This window comes from Hypanus sabinus, chromosome 4 (assembly GCF_030144855.1).
Source record: "Hypanus sabinus isolate sHypSab1 chromosome 4, sHypSab1.hap1, whole genome shotgun sequence".
NCBI classification, from domain to species: Eukaryota; Metazoa; Chordata; class Chondrichthyes; order Myliobatiformes; family Dasyatidae; genus Hypanus; species Hypanus sabinus.
In genome coordinates this window covers 20,553,871-20,572,896 of record NC_082709.1, presented here as the reverse complement: position 1 = coordinate 20,572,896, position 19,026 = coordinate 20,553,871, and the positions used below count along the sequence as shown (strand labels likewise).

At 41.5% G+C, this 19,026-nt stretch overlaps 1 protein-coding gene across 2 annotated transcripts in view; it reads left to right on the top strand.

Moving 5' to 3' along the window:
• The window catches only part of galnt13 (UDP-N-acetyl-alpha-D-galactosamine:polypeptide N-acetylgalactosaminyltransferase 13), a 359,051-nt gene that overhangs the window by 8,119 nt on the left and 331,906 nt on the right, over positions 1-19,026 (top strand). Inside the window, exon 2 of one of the 2 annotated variants that reach the window (XM_059966532.1) lies at positions 507-783. In XM_059966532.1, the coding sequence (XP_059822515.1) occupies positions 642-783 (142 nt within the window). In that variant the 5' untranslated portion in view covers positions 507-641. Of the gene's footprint in view, positions 1-503; positions 784-19,026 lie in introns of both variants that reach the window. The other variant, XM_059966531.1, reaches the window with a different exon arrangement.

The window sequence follows — 19,026 nt, the reverse complement described above, 5'->3', positions numbered from 1 at the left end:
GATTGGTGGATAATTCCAGAATTAAACACTGGTGATAAAGTGGCGGTTAGCATGATGCTATTACAGCTCAGGTCTTCAGACTCCAATTCCGGTGCTCCGTATAAAGCGTGTGCATGTTCTCCCTGAGACTGTCCCCTTTTCCTCTGGGAGCTCCAGTTTCCATCCACAGTCCAAAGACCTGCTGCTCAGTAGGTTAACTGCCGATTGTAAGTTTTTCTGTCATTCAGTTAGTGGTAAATAAGTGGGTTTCTGAATAACGTGGCTTGTTGGCCAGAAGGGCTGTGCTGCACTGTATCTGTAAATAATTAGCCACCGTCCCTCCAAGTTAAAAAAAAACAACCTTTTGACACCTTACAGTCTTCCAGTTTGATTAAGGTAGGAGAGATCTCATGACCAGGATGTTCAAAAAAAAAATCACAATTCTGCTGAAGAGAACTGCATGTAAGTGCGTAGTTATAAATTTTATGCATTCTAATAATCCAACACTTTTTTTTCTGTTTCAGCAGCCTTCAGCATGTTCTCTCAGCTAATGGGATTCCTCATATGGCCACCTTCCATTTCACACTGTGATCTCTCTAGCTGAGGAAGCAAGGCTACATACTTCATGATTGCTGGGATTCACAGAGAAGAGACAATTAATTATGCGAAGATTACTTTGTTGCAAGGTGGTCTTGGCCACATCTTTGATCTGGGTGCTTCTGGATGTCATCTTACTGCTCTACTTCAGTGACTGCAATAAGTGTGATGATAAGAAAGATCGATCTCTCTTGCCTGCCCTGAGAGGTAAGTGCTGTTGCCACCAAATGCAGAACAACTGATTTTAGAATATTAAAAATGTATGACATGAGAGGGCTTTGTTTCTAATTTTACTCCTTTAGCCAGAATTTGCAGTATTAAACTTCAAATGTTGATCACATTCTAAAAAGAGAAAAATCTTTGTGAATACATTGAACCAAATCAGAGGTACTAATGTCACTTTAACATTGCTTGTTTGACCCTCTGGTGTTGATGCCTCTTGAAGCATATACATTTTAAAACTGTTGTTTTTCTGACATCTGTAAACAAAATAGAAATTTGATTTGGATTGTGATTTGGGAAGTTATTAAACTGAGTGCCAAAACTGAATTATTTACTACTTGCAGTCATAATGCAGCATTTTAAAAACTTCTTATAAAATACCAGGTTTGAGCTAAATCAATCTAATGAAATTGTTTTGTTCTTCATTAATGTTATCTGTAAATCTGATTGAGCTTATTGCAAGTCTTTGAGCTTGTCTTTGGAACGTAGAAGGTTGAGGGGGGGCTTGATAGAGGTATTTGAAATAATGAAGTGGATAGGCTTTTTCCATTGAGAGTAGGGGAGATTCAAACAAGAGGACATGATTTGAGAGTTGGGGGCAAAAGTTTAAGGGTAACACGAGGGGGAATTTCTTTACTCAATAGCTGTGTGGAATGAGCTTCCAGTAGAAGTGGTAGAGGCAGGTTCGGTATTGTCATTTCAAGTAAAATTGGATAGGTATATGGACAGGAAAGGAATGGAGGGTTATGGGCTGAGTGCGGGCCAGTGGGACTAGGTGAGTGTAAGCGTCGGCATGGACTAGAAGGGCCGAGATGGCCTGTTTCCGTGCTGTAATTGTTATACGGTTATATGGTTATAAGTGTATGAATTCCTGTGGATGTGGAATCTCTTGAACTCTTCCTGCTGTCCAGTTTACTGAAACAAATGAGAATGGTTTTCAGTAAACATTCATCTGGACATTCAGGTGGGAGAATTTAATTTCAATTTGAAAGAAAGAATTCTGAGCTCAGCTTGATGAAAAATGCAGACAAATCTGTTTCCTTTCTCAATCTTGTGTTCCTTCTTGGAGCAGGATATGATTGCCTCTTTTGGAAAACTCAGCTGGATTTGATATTGGAGAGGATTTGTTTGCAATTGCAAATTTGTTTTGTTTAGTTTTTTTAAAAAAAACAATTTCCATCATATCTTAGAGATTGGTCATGGCCAGAATCGACTCCTGAAGCAAGGAGCTGGAGTCGCTACAATTTGCCTATATTGTCACAATAGGTTCACAGCAGATGCAATCTCATTAGCTCTTCGCTTGTCCTTGGATCACCTGGACAATAGCAATACCTACATCAGGCTGTTGTTTGTTTACAGTTCAGTGTTCAACACAATCATACCCTCAGAGCTGACAAAGAAGCCCCAAAACCTGGGCCTTTGGACCTCCCTCTGCAACTGGATTCTTGACTTCCTCACTGGGAGACTACAGTCATTGTGGATTGGAAATAATATCTCCTCACTGGCAAACCTCAAGGATGTGTGCTTAGCCCATAGCTGTACTCTTTACCCACATAACTGTGAGTCTAGACACAGCTTACATACGATCTATCAATTTACCAATGGCACAACTATTGTACGCAGAACTACAGACAGCGTACAAGAGCGAAATAGATCAGTTGAGTGGTGTTGAAACAGCAACATTGCACTCAACATGAATAAGACCAAGGAACTGATTGTGGGCTTCAGGAAGGGTAAGTTGAGGGAACACACACCAGTTCTCATTGAGGGATCGGCTGCGGAAAGGGTGAGCAGCTTCAAATTCCTGGGTGTTAAAATTTTTGAATAATTATTCTGGGTCCAACATATTGAAGCAATTACAAAGAAGTTGAAGATCAATTGTAATTCAACCATCTGTGAATACAGCGAAACAAAACAATGTTACTTTGGGGCCAAGGTGAACAACACAAGTTAACCCACACAGCACATGAGACAGCAGTAAAATACAATCACACAAAAATGGTCTGAGTTCATGAATGTTGCCACAGTTTGCAGTTGAACTTGTATCTTTTGAGCGAACACTGGAGAGCTGCACCACTTCTAACATGGATGCTGTGCCATACTGCCTCAGGTGCTCTAGTGGGCTCTGCCCCGTCCTGGGTGGCTGCAAACGGGCAACATTGCCTTTCAATGCCTGGTTCATGCTACAACTGAGGCCTGCAGCTCCCCCACCATCTGCATCCCCTGTTCACCGAATTAAACATTACGGCTTTCCACATTGCCAGTGTTAGACGGCACTTCACGCACCGACTCCTCTTCATTACAGGCAGCGGTATGATCCACACCAAGTACAGGCCCTTCAGGTTTTCTGTCAGTAAGCAACTTGATGCTGGGGTAGACCTGCAGGACTTGAGGTCTTGATGTCCAGCAGGGTCTTGCAATCACAAAAATGCACAAAAACAACGCCTTTGTTTGGCCCTGTAAAAGTCATTTGGTCTGAACGCATTGCCATTTTGCAGGAGATGTGCAGTATGCTTTATGAAGGCATGGCAGTGACGATATTTGAGGAAGCCTGGAATGTCATCAAAGACTCGCAAATTTCTACAGATGTACTGTGGAGAGTGTTCTAACTGGTTGTATCATCGTCTGGTATGGAGGGGCCACTGCACAGGATCGGAGGCAAAAAGCTGCATCCATCATTAAGGTCTGCCGTCATCCAGAACGTGCCCACTTCTCATTGCTAGCATTGAGGAGGAGGTATACACTCAATGTTTCCAGAACAGCTTCTTCCCCTCTGCCATCAGATTCTAAAAGGACCAAGAACCGTTAACACTACCTCAATTCGTTTTGCTATTGTTTGCACTACTCTTTGATACTTTTTGCCACAAATAAAACATTAATACAAAGTGGGTGCTTACATACTTTTTCCTGCACTTGCAGTTCTCCATCTAAATGAATCTGTAACTGAAACAGTATTAAATTGGAGGCAAATATTAGTTGGATTTTGAAACATATGATTTAAAGTGCTACAGTGTAACAATGTGAAAAGCAGGAAGAGTTCAGATGAAGCATTTGAACTTAAAGGGTATCTATTCAATAAGGGTCAAATGCACAAATCTGCTTTGGTGTGTTGTATCTTTCTCCAATTCAGTGCTACACCACTGCTATTTGATATTAATGATTTTGGTTAGTGACATTTCAAAATTTGGAGAAACTTTAACACACCAGGTTTGGTACTGTTGGAAGTATTGGAGGCATAGAATAACAAAGTGTTGCATACATCTTTTGGGAAGAGTCACTGTGACATTAAACGTCCCACAGGATGCAGCAATGGAGTTCCAATTTCCTGTATTTTCCTCACTCAATGCACTGCACAATCTGCCTGCCTCTTTGCAGATTCAACAACTCGAGAGAAGCTCCCTCCAGTGGGAAAGAGTTAATTAAATCAGTTTGAATTAAATCAAATAAACTTCAAATTTGATGCAATTGTTTTGATGTGTATGGCTTTACTTCTAATATTGTGGAGGACAAATTCGTGAAGGGTATCTGAAGTTTTCTAAACAGTAAATGAAAACAAATTTTGAATTATTGTGGAATCAAAAGCTTTATTTAATCTCGTAAATATGCATTTTTGTTATCATGTTACAATTTTATAAAGCACTATGACTTACTTCAAACTGCCTTAAATCTAAAACTATGAAGGTGGGAGTTGCCTATGTTGAATTGGGAAATGGCTATAAAGTTATTACTTTAAGTGACTAAAGGTGAATGTTTGATAAAATAATGCACATCCCATTTCAAAGCACAAAAAATGGAATAAGTGCTTCACTCATGGTTAAAATTATCATGATAATTCTATTACGTCAAATAAAAAGGCTTAGTGTTATCAATAGGGACGGTAAGCCTGAAGATTCAGAAAATCTCACATTCAGGCAGATTAAGGAAAGGTTGTAATAATAGGGTTGTTGTTTTATGAAGGACTTCAACTTCCCTGATGTAAACTGGGATCTGCATAGGGCAAAAGGTTTAGATGGGGCAGAATTTGCTAGGTGCATCCAGAAGAGTTACTTAAATCAATATGTAGACAGTTGAGTAAGAGGAGGAGCTGTGCTGAAGCTGGTGTTCGGCATTGAGCTCGGCTAGGTGACTGACTTCTCAGTGGGTGAGTTGTTATGGAACGGTGACCACACAAATCAGAGTTTTAAGATAGCTATAGATAAGGGTAGTGGTGTGGAGATGTGTCTCTTCCAAAGGAGGTGTAAGGTGCTCCTTCCCTCTGCCAGTCTTCAGGTCACCCTTGGGAAAAGCTGCAAGTTCTGCTTTGCCCCCCTGATCAGGGTCATCTGAAGCCATGGGAGCAGGTGGTGGATGGTCGTGTGAGCAGTTGGTGCGCATCACAAGTCCTGGCTATGCAACCACTTGACACCAGTAGACAATCTCTGAAGAGTATTGAAGATTGCTGGGGTCATCGTTCTTGTAAAGACATTGCCTAGAAGAAGGCAATGGTAAACCACTTTTATGGAAACATTTGCCAAGAACAATCATGGTCATGGATAGTGAAAGACCATGATTGTCTGTCATACACACGGCACATAATGGCGATAATAGATAAGAATCATGTATCATGAAGGCTGATTGTGGGGGAGTATTAATTGGAGCAGAGCAAATTACGAGAACATTAGGTAGGAACTAAGAGTTAATTGGGAACAGTTGTTTTTGGGCAAATTTACATATGACATATGGAGAACATTTAAAGACAAACTGCATGGGACAGGTATGTTCCAGTCATAAAGGAGGACAAGGATGGCAAGGTGAGTGAGCCTGGGATGTAGGAAGGGTAAGATGAAGAAACACATACCAGTCCTCATTCGGGGATCAGAAGTGGAGAGGGTGAGCAGCTTCAAGTTCCTGGGTATCAAGATCTCTGAGGATCTAACCTGGTCCCAAAATATCGATGTAGTTATAAAGAAGGCAAGACAGTGGCTATACTTTATTAGGAGTTTGAAGAGATTTAGCATATCGACAAATACACTCAAAAACTCATAGTTGTACTGTGGAGAGCATTCTGACAGGCTGCATCACTGTCTGGTATGGAAGGGCTACTGTACAGGACTGAAAGAAGCTGCAGAACATTGTAAATCTAGTCAGCTCCATCTTGGGCACCAGCCTACAAAGTACCCAGGACATCTTCAGGGAGTGGTGTCTCAGAAAGGCAGCATTCATTATTAAGGATCTCCAGCACCCAGTGCATGCCCTTTTCTCACTGTTACCATCAGGTAGGAGATACAGAAGCCTGAAGGCACACACTCAGTGATTCACAAACAGCTTCTTCTCTCTGCCATCTGATTCCTAAATGGACATTGAACCTTTGGACACTATCTCATTTTTTTTAATATACAGCATTTTGCATGTTTTTAATCTATTCAATAAATGCATTTGATTTACTTGTTTATTTATTATTTTTTTCTCTTCTAGATTATGTATTGCATTGAACTGCTGCTGCTAAGTTAACAAATTTCACATCACATGTTGGTGATATTAAACCTGATTCTGATGTTGAGAGAGAGATGATGAATTTAGTCAGAAAATAAAGTATGTTAAGCTTAGGATGCAAGAGTCAAACAGTCCTTGAAGATTACAAAGAAGCCAGAAAATAACTTGAGAAAGGTATTAAGAAAGCTGGGGGGGGGGGGTCATGAAATGTCTTTAGGAGATTAAAGAGAATTTCAAGGCATTCTACACATTTTTTCTGGCTCTTGATACAACTGGTGCAGGGGTAGGACCTCTCAAGGATAAAGCGGATTTGCTTGGATGTGGAGAATATGGCTGAGGTCCTTAATGAATACTTTACATTCACATTTACCAGCTAAAAGGATATGAAGGATAGTGTTGGGTCTCTTTAAGAGCATTAAAGTGAGTAAGTCCCTAGGGCCTGATGGGATATATCACAGGTAATTGAGAGAGGCGAGAGAAGAGATTGCTGGGGCCTTAACCAATATCTCCTCTCGCTATAGGCAACGTCCCAATGTTTTCTTTGGTATTCACTAAGGATATTGAATTGTGTAAGGTAAGGGAAACAAGTAGTGTAGTTATGGAAACTATGATGATTAAAGAAGAGGAATTACTGGCGCTTTTAAAGAATATAAAAGTGGATAAGTCTCCTGGTCTTGACAGGATATTCCCTAGGACCTTGAGAGAAGTTAGTGTAGAAATAGCAGGGGCTCTGACAGAAATATTTCAAATGTCATTAGAAGCAGGGATGGTGCCGGACAATTGGTGTATTGCTCATATGGTTCCATTGTTTAAAAAGAGTTCTAAGAGTAAACCTAGCAATTATCGGCTTGTAAGTTTGATGTCAGTGGTGGGTAAATTAATGGAAAGTATTCTTAGAGATGAGATATATATATAATTATCTGGATAGACAGGGTCTGATTAGGAACAGTCAACATGGATTTGTGCATGGAAGATCATGTTTGACAAATCTTAATGAATTTTTTGAAGAGGTTACTAGGAAAGTGGACAAGGGTAATGCTGTGGATGTTGTCTATGTGGACTTCAGTAAGGCCTTTGACAAGGTTCCACATGGAAGGTTAGTTAGGAAGGTTCAATCATTATGTATTAATATTGAAGTAGTAAACTGGATTCAACAGTGGCTGGAGGGGAGATGCCAGTGAGTAGTGGTGGATGACTGTTTGTCAGGTTGGAGGTCGGTGACTAGTGGTGTGCCTCAGGGATCTGTACTGGGTCCAATGTTGTTTGTCATATATGTTAATGATTTGGATGATGGGGTGGTAAATTGTATTAGTAAGTATGCAGATGATATTAAGACAGGTGGCATTGTGGATAATGAAGTAGGTTTTCAAAGCTTGCAGAGAGATTTCGGCCAGTTGGAAGAGTGGGCTGAAAGATGTCGGATGGAGTTTAATGCTGATAATATGAGGTGCTACATTTTGGTAGGACTTATCAAAATAGGACATACATGGTAAATGGTAGGGCATTGAGGAATGCAGTAGGACAGAGTGATCTAGGAATAACGGTGCATAGTTCCCTGAAGGTGGAATCTCATGTGGATAGGGTGGTGAAGAAAGCTTTTGGTATGCTGGCTTTTATAAATCGGAGCATTGAGTATAGGAGTTTGAATGTAATGTTAAAATTGTTCAAGGCATTGGTGAGGCCAAACTTGGGGTATTGTGTACAGTTCTGGTTACCGAATTATAGGAAAGATGTCAACAAAATAGAGTACAGAGGAGATTTACTAGAATGTTACCTGGGTTTCAGCACCTAAGCTACAGAGAAAGGTTAAACAAGTTAGGTCTTTATTCTTTGGAGTGTAGAAGGTTGAGGGGGGACTTGATAAAGGTATTTAAAATTATGAGGGGGATAGATAGAGTTGGCATGGATAGGCTTTTTCCATTGAGAGTGGGGGAGATTCAAACAAGAGGACATGATTTGAGAGTTAAGGGGCAAAAGTTTAGGGGTAACACAAGGGGGAATCTCTTTACTCAGAGTGGTAGCTGTGTGGAATGAGCTTCCAGAAGAAGTGGTAGAGGCAGGTTCGATATTGTCATTTAAAATAAAATTGGATAGGTATATGGACAGGAAAGGAATGGAGGGTTATGGGCTGAGTGCAGGTCGGTGGGACTAGGTGAGAGTAAGTGTTTGGTGTGGACTAGAAGGACCAAGGTGGCCTGTTTTTGTGCTGTAATTGTTATATGGTCTTGGAGGACCTGAAGTTGCTAATTATGTCCCAGAAGGGAACCAGAGATAACACTGGACTCTAGATCATAGAGTCTTGTGTAAGTGTAGGGAAGTTGCTAGAGACAGTTCTTTGGGATAGGATTTATGAGCTTTTGGAAAACCATAGTCTATTTAGGGAGAGCTGGCATGGCTTTGTGTGGGGCAAGCTGTCTTTTATTAACTTGATTGTTTTGACAAGCTGACAAGGGCAATTGATGAAGGTGGATCTGTGGATGTTCTCTACAAGGTGTTTGAAAAGGTCCCGTGTGGGAGGCTTGTCCAGAAGATGAAGATGCATGGGATCCATGGTGAATCAGTCAATCATGTGGCAGCAACTCAATGCGTGAAAACGTGCAGACATAGTGAAGAGGTTCAGTAGTCATTCTGACCAACCATCAGAATGGGGGGAAGAAAAAGTGACTTTGACTGGAATAATTGTCAGCGTGGTTTGAATATCTCAGAAACTGCGAATCTCCTGGGAATTTCACACGCAAGTCCAGCGTTTATAGAGAATGGAGCAAAAAATTAAAAAAAAAATGCCCAGTGAGAGACAGTTCTGTGGGTTAACATGCCTTGTTAGAGAACAATGATTCAAGCTGACGGGAAGGTGACAGTAACTCAACCGACCGCTCTTCACAGTAGTGCTGTGCAGAAGAGCATCTCAACATATGTGGAACTTTGAAGTGGATGGGCTACAGCTGCAGAAGACCATGAACATGCTCGGTGGCCGCTTTATTAGATACAGGAAGTAGCTGATGAAGTGGCCATTGGGTGTATGTGCCATGTTTTTATTTGGAAGCAATGCCACATGAGTGCAGGTTGGTGGGACTAGGAGAGAGTAAGTGTTTGGTGTGGACTAGAAGGGCCAAGGTGGCCTGTTTTTGTGCTGTAATTGTTATATGGTCCTGGAGGACTTGAGTGAGTGGGCCAGTGAAGGAGTGGAGATTTGAGGCTTTGACTCGAGAGATTCTGGCACTTTTGGCAGTTGGACTGTGCAATCAAGTCAATCAAGATTTGAATAGCTCAGCAGAAAGCCGTTGATTAGACAATCAAGGTTTGAATAGCTCAGCAGAAAGCCGTTGATTAGACAATCAAGGTTTGAATAGCTCAGACTCAGCAGAAAGCAGCTGATTGGGCAATCGAGGTCAGGTGACCAAGCAGTTTGAAAAGCTCAAACAAATAAATAGAGGGTTACCTCAAGCGGAGTGGCCAGTGAGTGAGCGGGCCAGTGAAGGAGTGGAGATATGAGGCTTTGACTCGAAGTTTTGACGAGAAGAGGCTGAGGACTAGCTTCACTCCAAGTGAGGTAAGGCCGGGTAAGTTCCTTTCAAAGGAGAAAGTTTCTGAAGTTGAGGCAAGTATTGGGTAGGTCATGACAGCTGAGATCGGCCCCGTGGTTTGTTCATCCCGCAGCATGTGGGAAATCAGGGATACTTCCAGTGTCCCTGATGACTAAGTGTACAGGAAGTGTGTCCAACCACAGCTTCTGGCAGACCGCATTGAGTGTCTGGAGCTGCAATTGGATTCATACTGGAGCATCCACGATGCTGAAAAGATTGTGAATAGCACGTTCAGTGAGTTGGCCACACCGCAGGTAAAGGCTACACAGGCAGAAAGGGAAGGGGTGGCCACTAGACAGCGTAGCAGTAAGCAGGTAGTGCAGGAGTCCCCTGGGGTCATCTCCCTCCTAAACAGATACACTGTTTTGGATACTGTTGGGGGAGATGTCTCATCAGGGGAAGGCAGCAGCAGCCAAGTTTATTGCACCATGGGTGGCTCTGCGGCACAGGAGGGAAGGAAAAGGAGTGTGAGAGCTATAGTGATAGGGGATTTGATTGTAAGGGGAATAGATACGAGTTTCTGCGGCCGCAAATGAGACTCCAGGATGGTATGTTGCCTCCCTGGTGCAAGGGTCAAGGATGTCTCTGAGTGGCTGCAGGACATTCTGGAATGGGAGGGTGAACAGCCAGTGGTCGTGGTGCACATAGGTACCAACGATATAGGTAAAAAATGGCATGAGGTCCTACAAGGTGAATTTAAGGAGTTAGGAGATAAACTAAAAAGTAGGACCACAAAGGTAATAATCTCTGGATTACTACCAGTGCCACGTGCTAGTCAGAGTAGAAATAGGAGGATATTTCAGATGAATATGTGGCTTGAAAAATGGTGCAAGGGGGAGGGATTCAAATTTCTGGGGCATTGGAACCAGTTCTGGGGGAGCGTTTGCTACTGCTGTTCAGGAGGCTTTAAACTAATGTGGCAGGGGGATGGGAACAAGAGCAGAGACAGGGGTGTAAAATGAGGGTAGAAGCAAAAAGTAGTAAGGTGAAAAGTAAAAGTGGCAGGCAGGCAGGCAAATCCAGGGCTTAAAGCAAAAAGCGCCACTTTTCAACATAATTTTATAAGGTCTAAGAGTGTTGTAAAAACAAGCCTGAAGGCTTTGTGTGTCAATGCGAGGAGCATTCGTAACAAGGTGGATGAATTGAATGTGCAGATAGTTATTAATGAATATGATATATTTCGGATCACAGAGACATGGCTCCAGGGTGACCAAGGATGGGAGTTCAACATCCAGGGATATTCAATATTCAGGAAGGATAGACAGGAACGAAAAGGAGGTGGGGTAGCATTACTGGTTAGAGAGTAGATTAATGCAATAGAAAGGAAGGACATTAGCCTGGAGGATGTGGAATCGATATGGGTACAGCTGCATAACACTAAGGGGCAGAAAATGCTGGTGGGAGTTGTGTACAGCCACCTAACAGTAGTAGTGAGGTTGGGAATGGCATTAAACAGGAAATTAGAAATGCGTGCAATAAAGGAACAGTAGTTATAATGGGTGACTTCAATCTACATTTAGACTGGGTGAACCAAATTGGTAAGGGTGCTGAGGAAGAGGATTTCTTGGAATGTATGTGGGAATTGGTTGGCAGACAGAAAGCAAAGAGTGAGAGTAAACGGGACCTTTTCAGAATGGCAGGCAGTGACTAGTGGGGTACCGCAAGGCTCAGTGCTGGGACCCCAGTTGTTTACAATATATATTAATGATTTAGATGAGGGAATTAAAAGCAGCATCTTCAAGTTTGCAGATGACACGAAGCTGGGCGGCGGTGTTAGCTGTGAAGAGGATGCTAAGAGGATGCAGGGTGACTTGGATAGGTTAGGTGAGTGGGCAAATTCATGGCAGATGCAATTTAATGTGGATAAATGTGAAGTTATCCACTTTGGTTGCAAGAACAGGAAAACAGATTATTATCTGAACGGTGGCCAATTAGGAAAAGGGGAGGTGCAAAGAGACCTGGGTGTCATTGTACACCAGTCATTGAAGGTGGGCATGCAGGTACAGCAGGCGGTGAAAAAGTCAAATGGTATGTTGGCATTCATAGCAAAAGGATTTGAGTACAGGAGCAGGGAGGTTCTACTGCAGTTGTACAAGGCCTTGGTGAGACCGCACCTAGAGTATTTTGTGCAGTTTTGGTCCCCTAATCTGAGGAAAGACATTCTTGCCATAGAGGGAGTACAGAGAAGGTTCACAGATTGATTCCTGGGATGGCAGGGCTTTCATATGAAGAAAGACTGGATCAACTAGGCTTATACTCACTGGAAGTTAGAAGATTGAGAGGGGATCTTATTGAAACGTATAAAATTCTAAAGGGATTGGACAGGCTAGATGCAGGAAGATTGTTTCCGATGTTGGGGAAGTCCAGAACGAGGGGTCACAGTTTAAGGATAAAGGGGAAGCCTTTTAGGACCGAGATGAGGAAAAACTTCTTCACACAGAGTGGTGAATCTGTGGAATTCTCTGCCACAGGAAACAGTTGAGGCCGGTTCATTTGCTATATTTAAGAGGGAGTTAGATATGGCCCTTGTGGCTAAAGGGATCAGGGGGTATGGAGAGAAAGCAATGACGGTGCAGGCTTGAAGGGCCAAATGGCCTCTTCCTGCACCTATTTTCTATGTTTCTATGAATTGTTGCGGGGAATAATGCTGAGTCTTCCATCTGTGGTCAATGTGATCAAGTATAATCTGTGATTATTGATGCAGATTTGGACAGCAGATGTGGAAAGGATGCAGAAAACTAAGAATATAGACCTGTACTGCACAGGAACAAGCCTCTTGACCCATAATGTTGAGTAAACTAAGTACATTTAGTAATTATGCCTAGCAAAACTAATCCCTTCTGCCAACACAATGTCCATATCCTTTCATTTCCTAAAGATGTGCCTATCTAGTGACCCCTTGAATACCTTTATCATATTTTGCTCCCATCACCAATCCTGGCACCTACCATTCGGAAAAAAAACATGTTCTGTACAGCTCCTTTGGACTTGCCCCCTCTCTCCTTAAATCCACGTCCTCTGGTGTTTGACATTTTAACCCAGGGGAAGAAAGAAGCTGGCAGTCTGATTGAGAGGCATTGATGAACATTTGTCAGTTCTCTTCTCTGCCTCTGCTGCTCCAGAGAAAATAACCCAAGTTTGTCTAATCTCTCTTTGCAGCACGTCTTCTCATGTAGGCAGCATCCTGGTATGCCTCTCCTGCATCCCCTCCTAAGTCCCCACATCCTACCTTTAATGGGGCAGTCAGAACTGAATGCAAAACTCCAGATATGGTCTTAATCGTGTTTTAGAAAGCTGCAACATATTTTCCTGACCTGAACTTAGTTTCTTGACTAATAAAGGCAAGCCCACCAAATGCCTTCTTTGCCACCCTATCAACCTGAGTGGCACTTCATTGATTTCTGCATGTCAACACCGTTCAGGGTCTTTTCATAAATAGTGTGCTTGCTTTTTTAACATTTGATCCCCTGAGTTGGATTAAGTCCCACTGATCAGCACACTCTTGTCGTCTTTGGGCAAGCCAATTCTGAGTCCAAATGACCACTTGACATTTAGCCAGGTTGAGCTCCACCTCCCACTTTCTGTCCTCATCTATAACTGATCTATATCCCACTGTATCCTTTGCCACTATTCTTCACTATCCATAACAACATCAATCTTCATATCTGCAAACTTTTCAGCCAGGTTATTTATACATCACAAGCAATTAAAGTGCCAGAATAGATGCCTGTGGTACACTGTTGGTCACTACATTCTCTTGTCTTTGGGTAAGCCAATTCTGAATCCAATTATCCAATTTATTTTGGATCCTTTTGGAGTGATTTTTGGGTTTAGGACATATAAATTTAGCAATTGACATTGGCTACCAGTGTTCACCTCTGAAAATGTACTGTGGATTTATTGGAGTGCAGCTCTGAACAATGGGTTCCTAAAAGCCGTGAATCCCAGTCCGGACAATGCTGATCAAAATTCATTTGGATGTCCGTGGTGTGGATGCGAATCGGGAGGTGTGAAGGTTATATGTGCTTTCAAAGAAAGCGTTGTCCATATGTTGTAAATATGGAGTTGTCCTTGAACGTTTAGCACATAAAATATTGAGACCCACATTGGGCCAGTGAGACATTACGACCGAAAGCGTCTCCATATGATGCCTGCTTTTCCTTGTTTGGTTGAATGAAGAAGCTGCTTTGTATCTACTAGTTATTTCTCCGGTGATCTCATTCAAGCAACAAATCCTATGTATCTTAATATTCTTGATGATCCTCCTATGATAGTCCTTGTCAAATGCCTTAAGCTATAAATGTTCTTTTTTTTGAGGGGGGGGGGAGAAGCAGATGGAATATGACCCCTTTACATACATTTAATAAAGGGGTTTCCAACTTGGGTTCCACAGATCCCTCAGTTAATGGTAGGGGTCCATGGCATAATAAAGGTTGGGAACCCCTGATTTAATAGGTGAAAAGCTGTCCCTGTTAGCAGATGGCTGCAGGAGTAGTGAACAGCTGTTGAGAAATGAATGAAAGATAGTCCAAAGAGCATGGAAATAGTCTGCATAATCTCCCTTTATAGGGCAAGTCACCCATTCCAGGAAGCAATCAGAGTGCAGTGAAGCTTCAGTCCATGGGAAGTGTATCCTACCTGATGTGGAACCAAATCTGTAAACAATATTTAAAGCGTGGTCTTATTGGGATGTAACAGAAACTTCATGACCAGGGTTTCATCATTTGGAGCTGAGTCAATCAAGGCTTCCCAAAAGGAGTCGGGTTGACATTTCAGATTCAGATTCAGTTTATTGTCATTTAGAAATACCACAAATGCAATGCAGTTTAAAAAATGAGACAACGTTCCCCAGAATGATATCACAAAAGCATATGACAAAACAGACTACACCAGAAAATCCACATAATATTTGGCAATCCCCAATCCAGAGTCTGGAGAGGCTGCTGCGTATTAATATCGCGCTACCGTCTAGCACGTTCCCCGGAAAGGAGCCCAAATCCACCAGACAAAAACAAGACCAAAAACTAAAGCTACAAAACCTGCACAAAACCACATAATTACAACAGTGCAAACACTAACATAATTGATAAAAAAAAAAACCAGACTATGGGCACAGTAAAAATAGTTCAAGATGTTAAAGGACTGTAAGTTCAAAAGAAATCACCAGTTTCCACAAGTCCCCAGGGTCCCGATAGACTTGCCATCCCATGCTAGTGGCATAAGGGAATACCCCCACTATGGACTTTCAAGGCGCCGCCCGACTCAGCCTCGCAGACGAAATAGTTTGTCAGATTACAGGGAAAATGTGAGAGTTAGTTGCTGCACTGAAACTTTGTATTGACAATGGGAAAACTGATTCTCTGTGCTTTATGGAATCTGATTCTTCCTTGATGCATTTTCAAAACTACATGCTGATTGAAGAATGTGGGTGTTGCTGACAATATTGGCATGTAGTTGTATCGATAATTGCTCCGAACTGAGGTGCCAGTTTGGAATTGAACACAGTGGTTGATATGGAGTCACAATATCAGACAGAATGAGTAAGGGCAGTAGTTTTCCATCCTTGAAGGGTAATGGTGAAGCAGATGTGCTTTTATGACAGTTTTGTGCTTTCATGTTATTACCACTGGAAAAACTACTTAAATTCCAGATTTATTTAATGTCTTGAATTTAAATTTGCTGCATAACAAATATATGCATAAGAAAATTAATCTCCTTTACTTTAGAATTCAATATTAAAATATGTAGTTTTGAGTCCTCCAGATTCTTGGATTCTCTTCTGACTTCCTCTAATATTATAAGCTAATCCCTTTATTGGTAACGGGTATGCTTTACATAAATTATCATTCAAACCATGCCTATTGTGCACAGAATAGAATGTACTCTTTAAACAGATGGTTAATGTAATGCTTTTATTATGACATAAAATTTCAGTTATATTATTTGCATAAGTATAAAGAAGTTCCAAGAGGTTTAACACTGCTAAATCCTATACTTCTGAGCTGTGAGGGGTACCTTAATTTTGAAAGATTGGCTTTGTTTTTCATCATGCATGGGTCTACCTTAATTATGGCAAAAGTTTTCAAATGCCAGAGGTGTATTTAAGTAACTTCCGGATTTATTTGGATGCAGGCATTGCAACTGAATTTTCAAAATCCCAAGTAGGCACTCTTAAATATTTTATGTCTAGATGCTTGACATGTGGTAAAGAACTGTGTCCGAGATAATCGGATTTCAAGGTTATAAAAGGCTAAGGCTCTAAACTCTATTTGAATTGTATCAAGTATGACAGTTGTTACACTTTGCAGTATTCTCACATGCGAATAATTCCTTGGTTTAACTTGAGTGAATGCATAATATTCTAGGACATGGGGCATAGAGAGTAAATGTATGCAGAAACCAGATGTCTTTTTCTTTTGCATTCCCCCCCCCATTGGTTTTTCAAGTCTTAATGATTTTGAATTTGAGAGTACTGTACTCTAATTCTAAATGTAAGTTCTAAATATTTGCCGTCAGAATGTTTCATTGTTAAGTGAAATTAATTCTGTGGATGATAAAGATGTAAAAAGCTTAGGGTATACGAAGGTAGTTAAACATCCTGTTTACCATGCTTGCTACAAAGGGGGCCCAAAATTGCCTTGATTGATTAGGTGTTTTATATTGGTAACTTCACTTTCAAATGAGTAGATGACTGGATTTTCAGAGAAGCTTGTCACATTTTGGATTATTTATATAAGTTGCCATGTATTATATAAATTCAGCATCATTTAAGATTTATGTGTTGCAGACCAAGGGGGAACATTTTGCTTGTTAAGACTATATTTAAGAGTCTCTTCAGTTGAAAAGTGTTTGGTGCTGACTGTTTGAATATTATGTTAGCTTTAGATGGTGTAAAATTATAATTGGGATGGAAAGGTTTGAGTATTGCTGATTGTATTTTCTACATTCGTGTAATGTTGAGCAAGAGCCAATACAAATTTGACCAGTTTACAAATTCTGCCAGGTTAATGAAGGTAAAATGCAGTCCCACTAAAAGGCACAACTTGCCTTTGGTATAAGGCATTTCATGATTTTGAGATCCCAAAGCTCTTCATACCTCACCAAAGTTGATTGCGCTTCTAATGAAGACTGTTCTCATTGAGGGTAATTGTTGGTAATAAACTTTAAGGAGGCTCCTTAGTTCATCTTTAAAAATGCTATGGGATTTTTAATGTCCAATTAAGCAGTTAAATGCTCTTATGGCAGCATTCCCTTTAATACTGTGTCAGTAGATTATTTCCATTTGGAAATAGGCTTGAGCCCACATCAAAAAGAAGTGCTCACAAAGTTGGGTAGCATTTCTGGAGTTGACCTAACAGGTCCATGTCTTTTCATCAGAATTGGGAATACTTAAATATATATTTGATCTTGTTTTAAGATGCAGTTAAGAGAAGGCACAGGCAAACCTAGGGATAGGGTGCTAGCTGGGGAAATTTAAAAGGTGGCAGTGTATGGATTTCTTACAGTTAAAGCTTTGAGTTGAAAATGAAGTACGGTTATCTGAATTAGTTTGTAATTTCAGAAGAGATTCTGAAAATCTGTAAGATTAATGCTGCAAGCACTTATCTGAAATTTTGGAAGGCAGTGATCTCATCAGAAGGTGTGATGTTTTTAGCTGAGCTTCATTTGCTGGGTCAATGTTAGAGGTTGAGGATAAGTCTCAGCTGCAAGTTGGAGACTCGGCCTTTTCTCCTTGGAGCGACGGAGGATGAGAGGTGACCTGATAGAGGTGTATAAGATGATGAGAGGCATTGATCGTGTGGATAGTCAGAGGCTTTTTCCCAGTACTGAAGTGACTAATGCGACAGGGCACAGTTTTAACGTGCTTGGAAGTAGGTACAGAGGAGATGTCAGGGGTAAGTTTTTTTACACAGATAGTGGTGAGTGTGTGGAATGGGCTGCTGGTGATGGTAGTAGAGGAGGATATGATAGGGTCTTTTAAGAGACTCTTGGATAGGTACATGGAGCTTAGAAAAATAGTGGGCTATGGTAATGCTAGGTTATTTCTAAAGTAAGTACATGTTCGGCACAGCATTTTGAGCAGAAGGGCCAGTGTTGTGCCATAGGTTTGCTACACTTCTAAGTCGGTGAGAATGAGGTGAGGAATTGAAGTGAAGGGTCACTGGAAGCCATTGGTCATTTTTGCAGATTGGCAGCAAATTAGGCACCTAATCTGCTTTTGTCCCAGTGAAGAAATGATCGCATTCGGAGCATCAGATTTGGTATTCCAAATTGGAAAGAAGTAAGTCATTACTTAACATCGAAGTATGTTTGTTGCCTTGAATGAGGGAATGGAGGATATGAAATGGCAGTGTTTTATCTCCTGTGATTGCAGAAGGTACTAGGATAAGGTCATAGAATAACACGGCACAGAAACGCATCCTTTGTCTACCATGTTGATGTACTTATCCTATTTACCAGCAATGTTGGCCCATATCCTGTGCTTTGACAATCCAGGTGCTCATTGGATTGTATTTTTAAAGTTGTAACAAACTTCTCAGGCAGTGCATTCCAGACTGCAACTATCTTCCAGAAATTTTCTGCCCCAGGGCCCTCTGGATTTGATCCTTGTCTGGAAGTGGGGAATAGAGGAGGAGGAAAGGGGGAGGGAGAACATTTTAACTGGAAGGAGAAATCAATATTCATGCCACCAAGTTGGAGGCTACCTAGATGGAATATGATGTGTTGCTGCTGCATCTGAGAGTAGCCTCATTGTGGCAAAGGAGGTGGCCGTGGACTGACATGTTGGAATGAGGATAGGTGTTAAAACGGTTGTCCTCTGGGGGATTCTGCTCTTGAGGGTGGAGTGGAGGTGCTTGACAATGCGGTCCCCCAATTTACGTCTGGTTTCTTCAGTGCAGAGGAGGCAGTATCGGTATCACCAGATACAGTAGACATCCCCAACAGATTTGCAGGTGAAGTGTTGGCTCATCCGGAGGGACTGTTTTGGGTTCTGAATGGAGGTGAGGGAGGAGGTAAATGTGGAAGTGTAGCACGTCAGCTGCTTGCAGAGATGAGGACCAGGAGGGAAATTACTGAGGAGAGATGAATGGAAAAGGGAGCAATGCCTGCAAAAAGCAGAGAGTGAAGTGGCAGCTAAAGATATGTTTGGTGGTGGGATTCCATTGAAGAT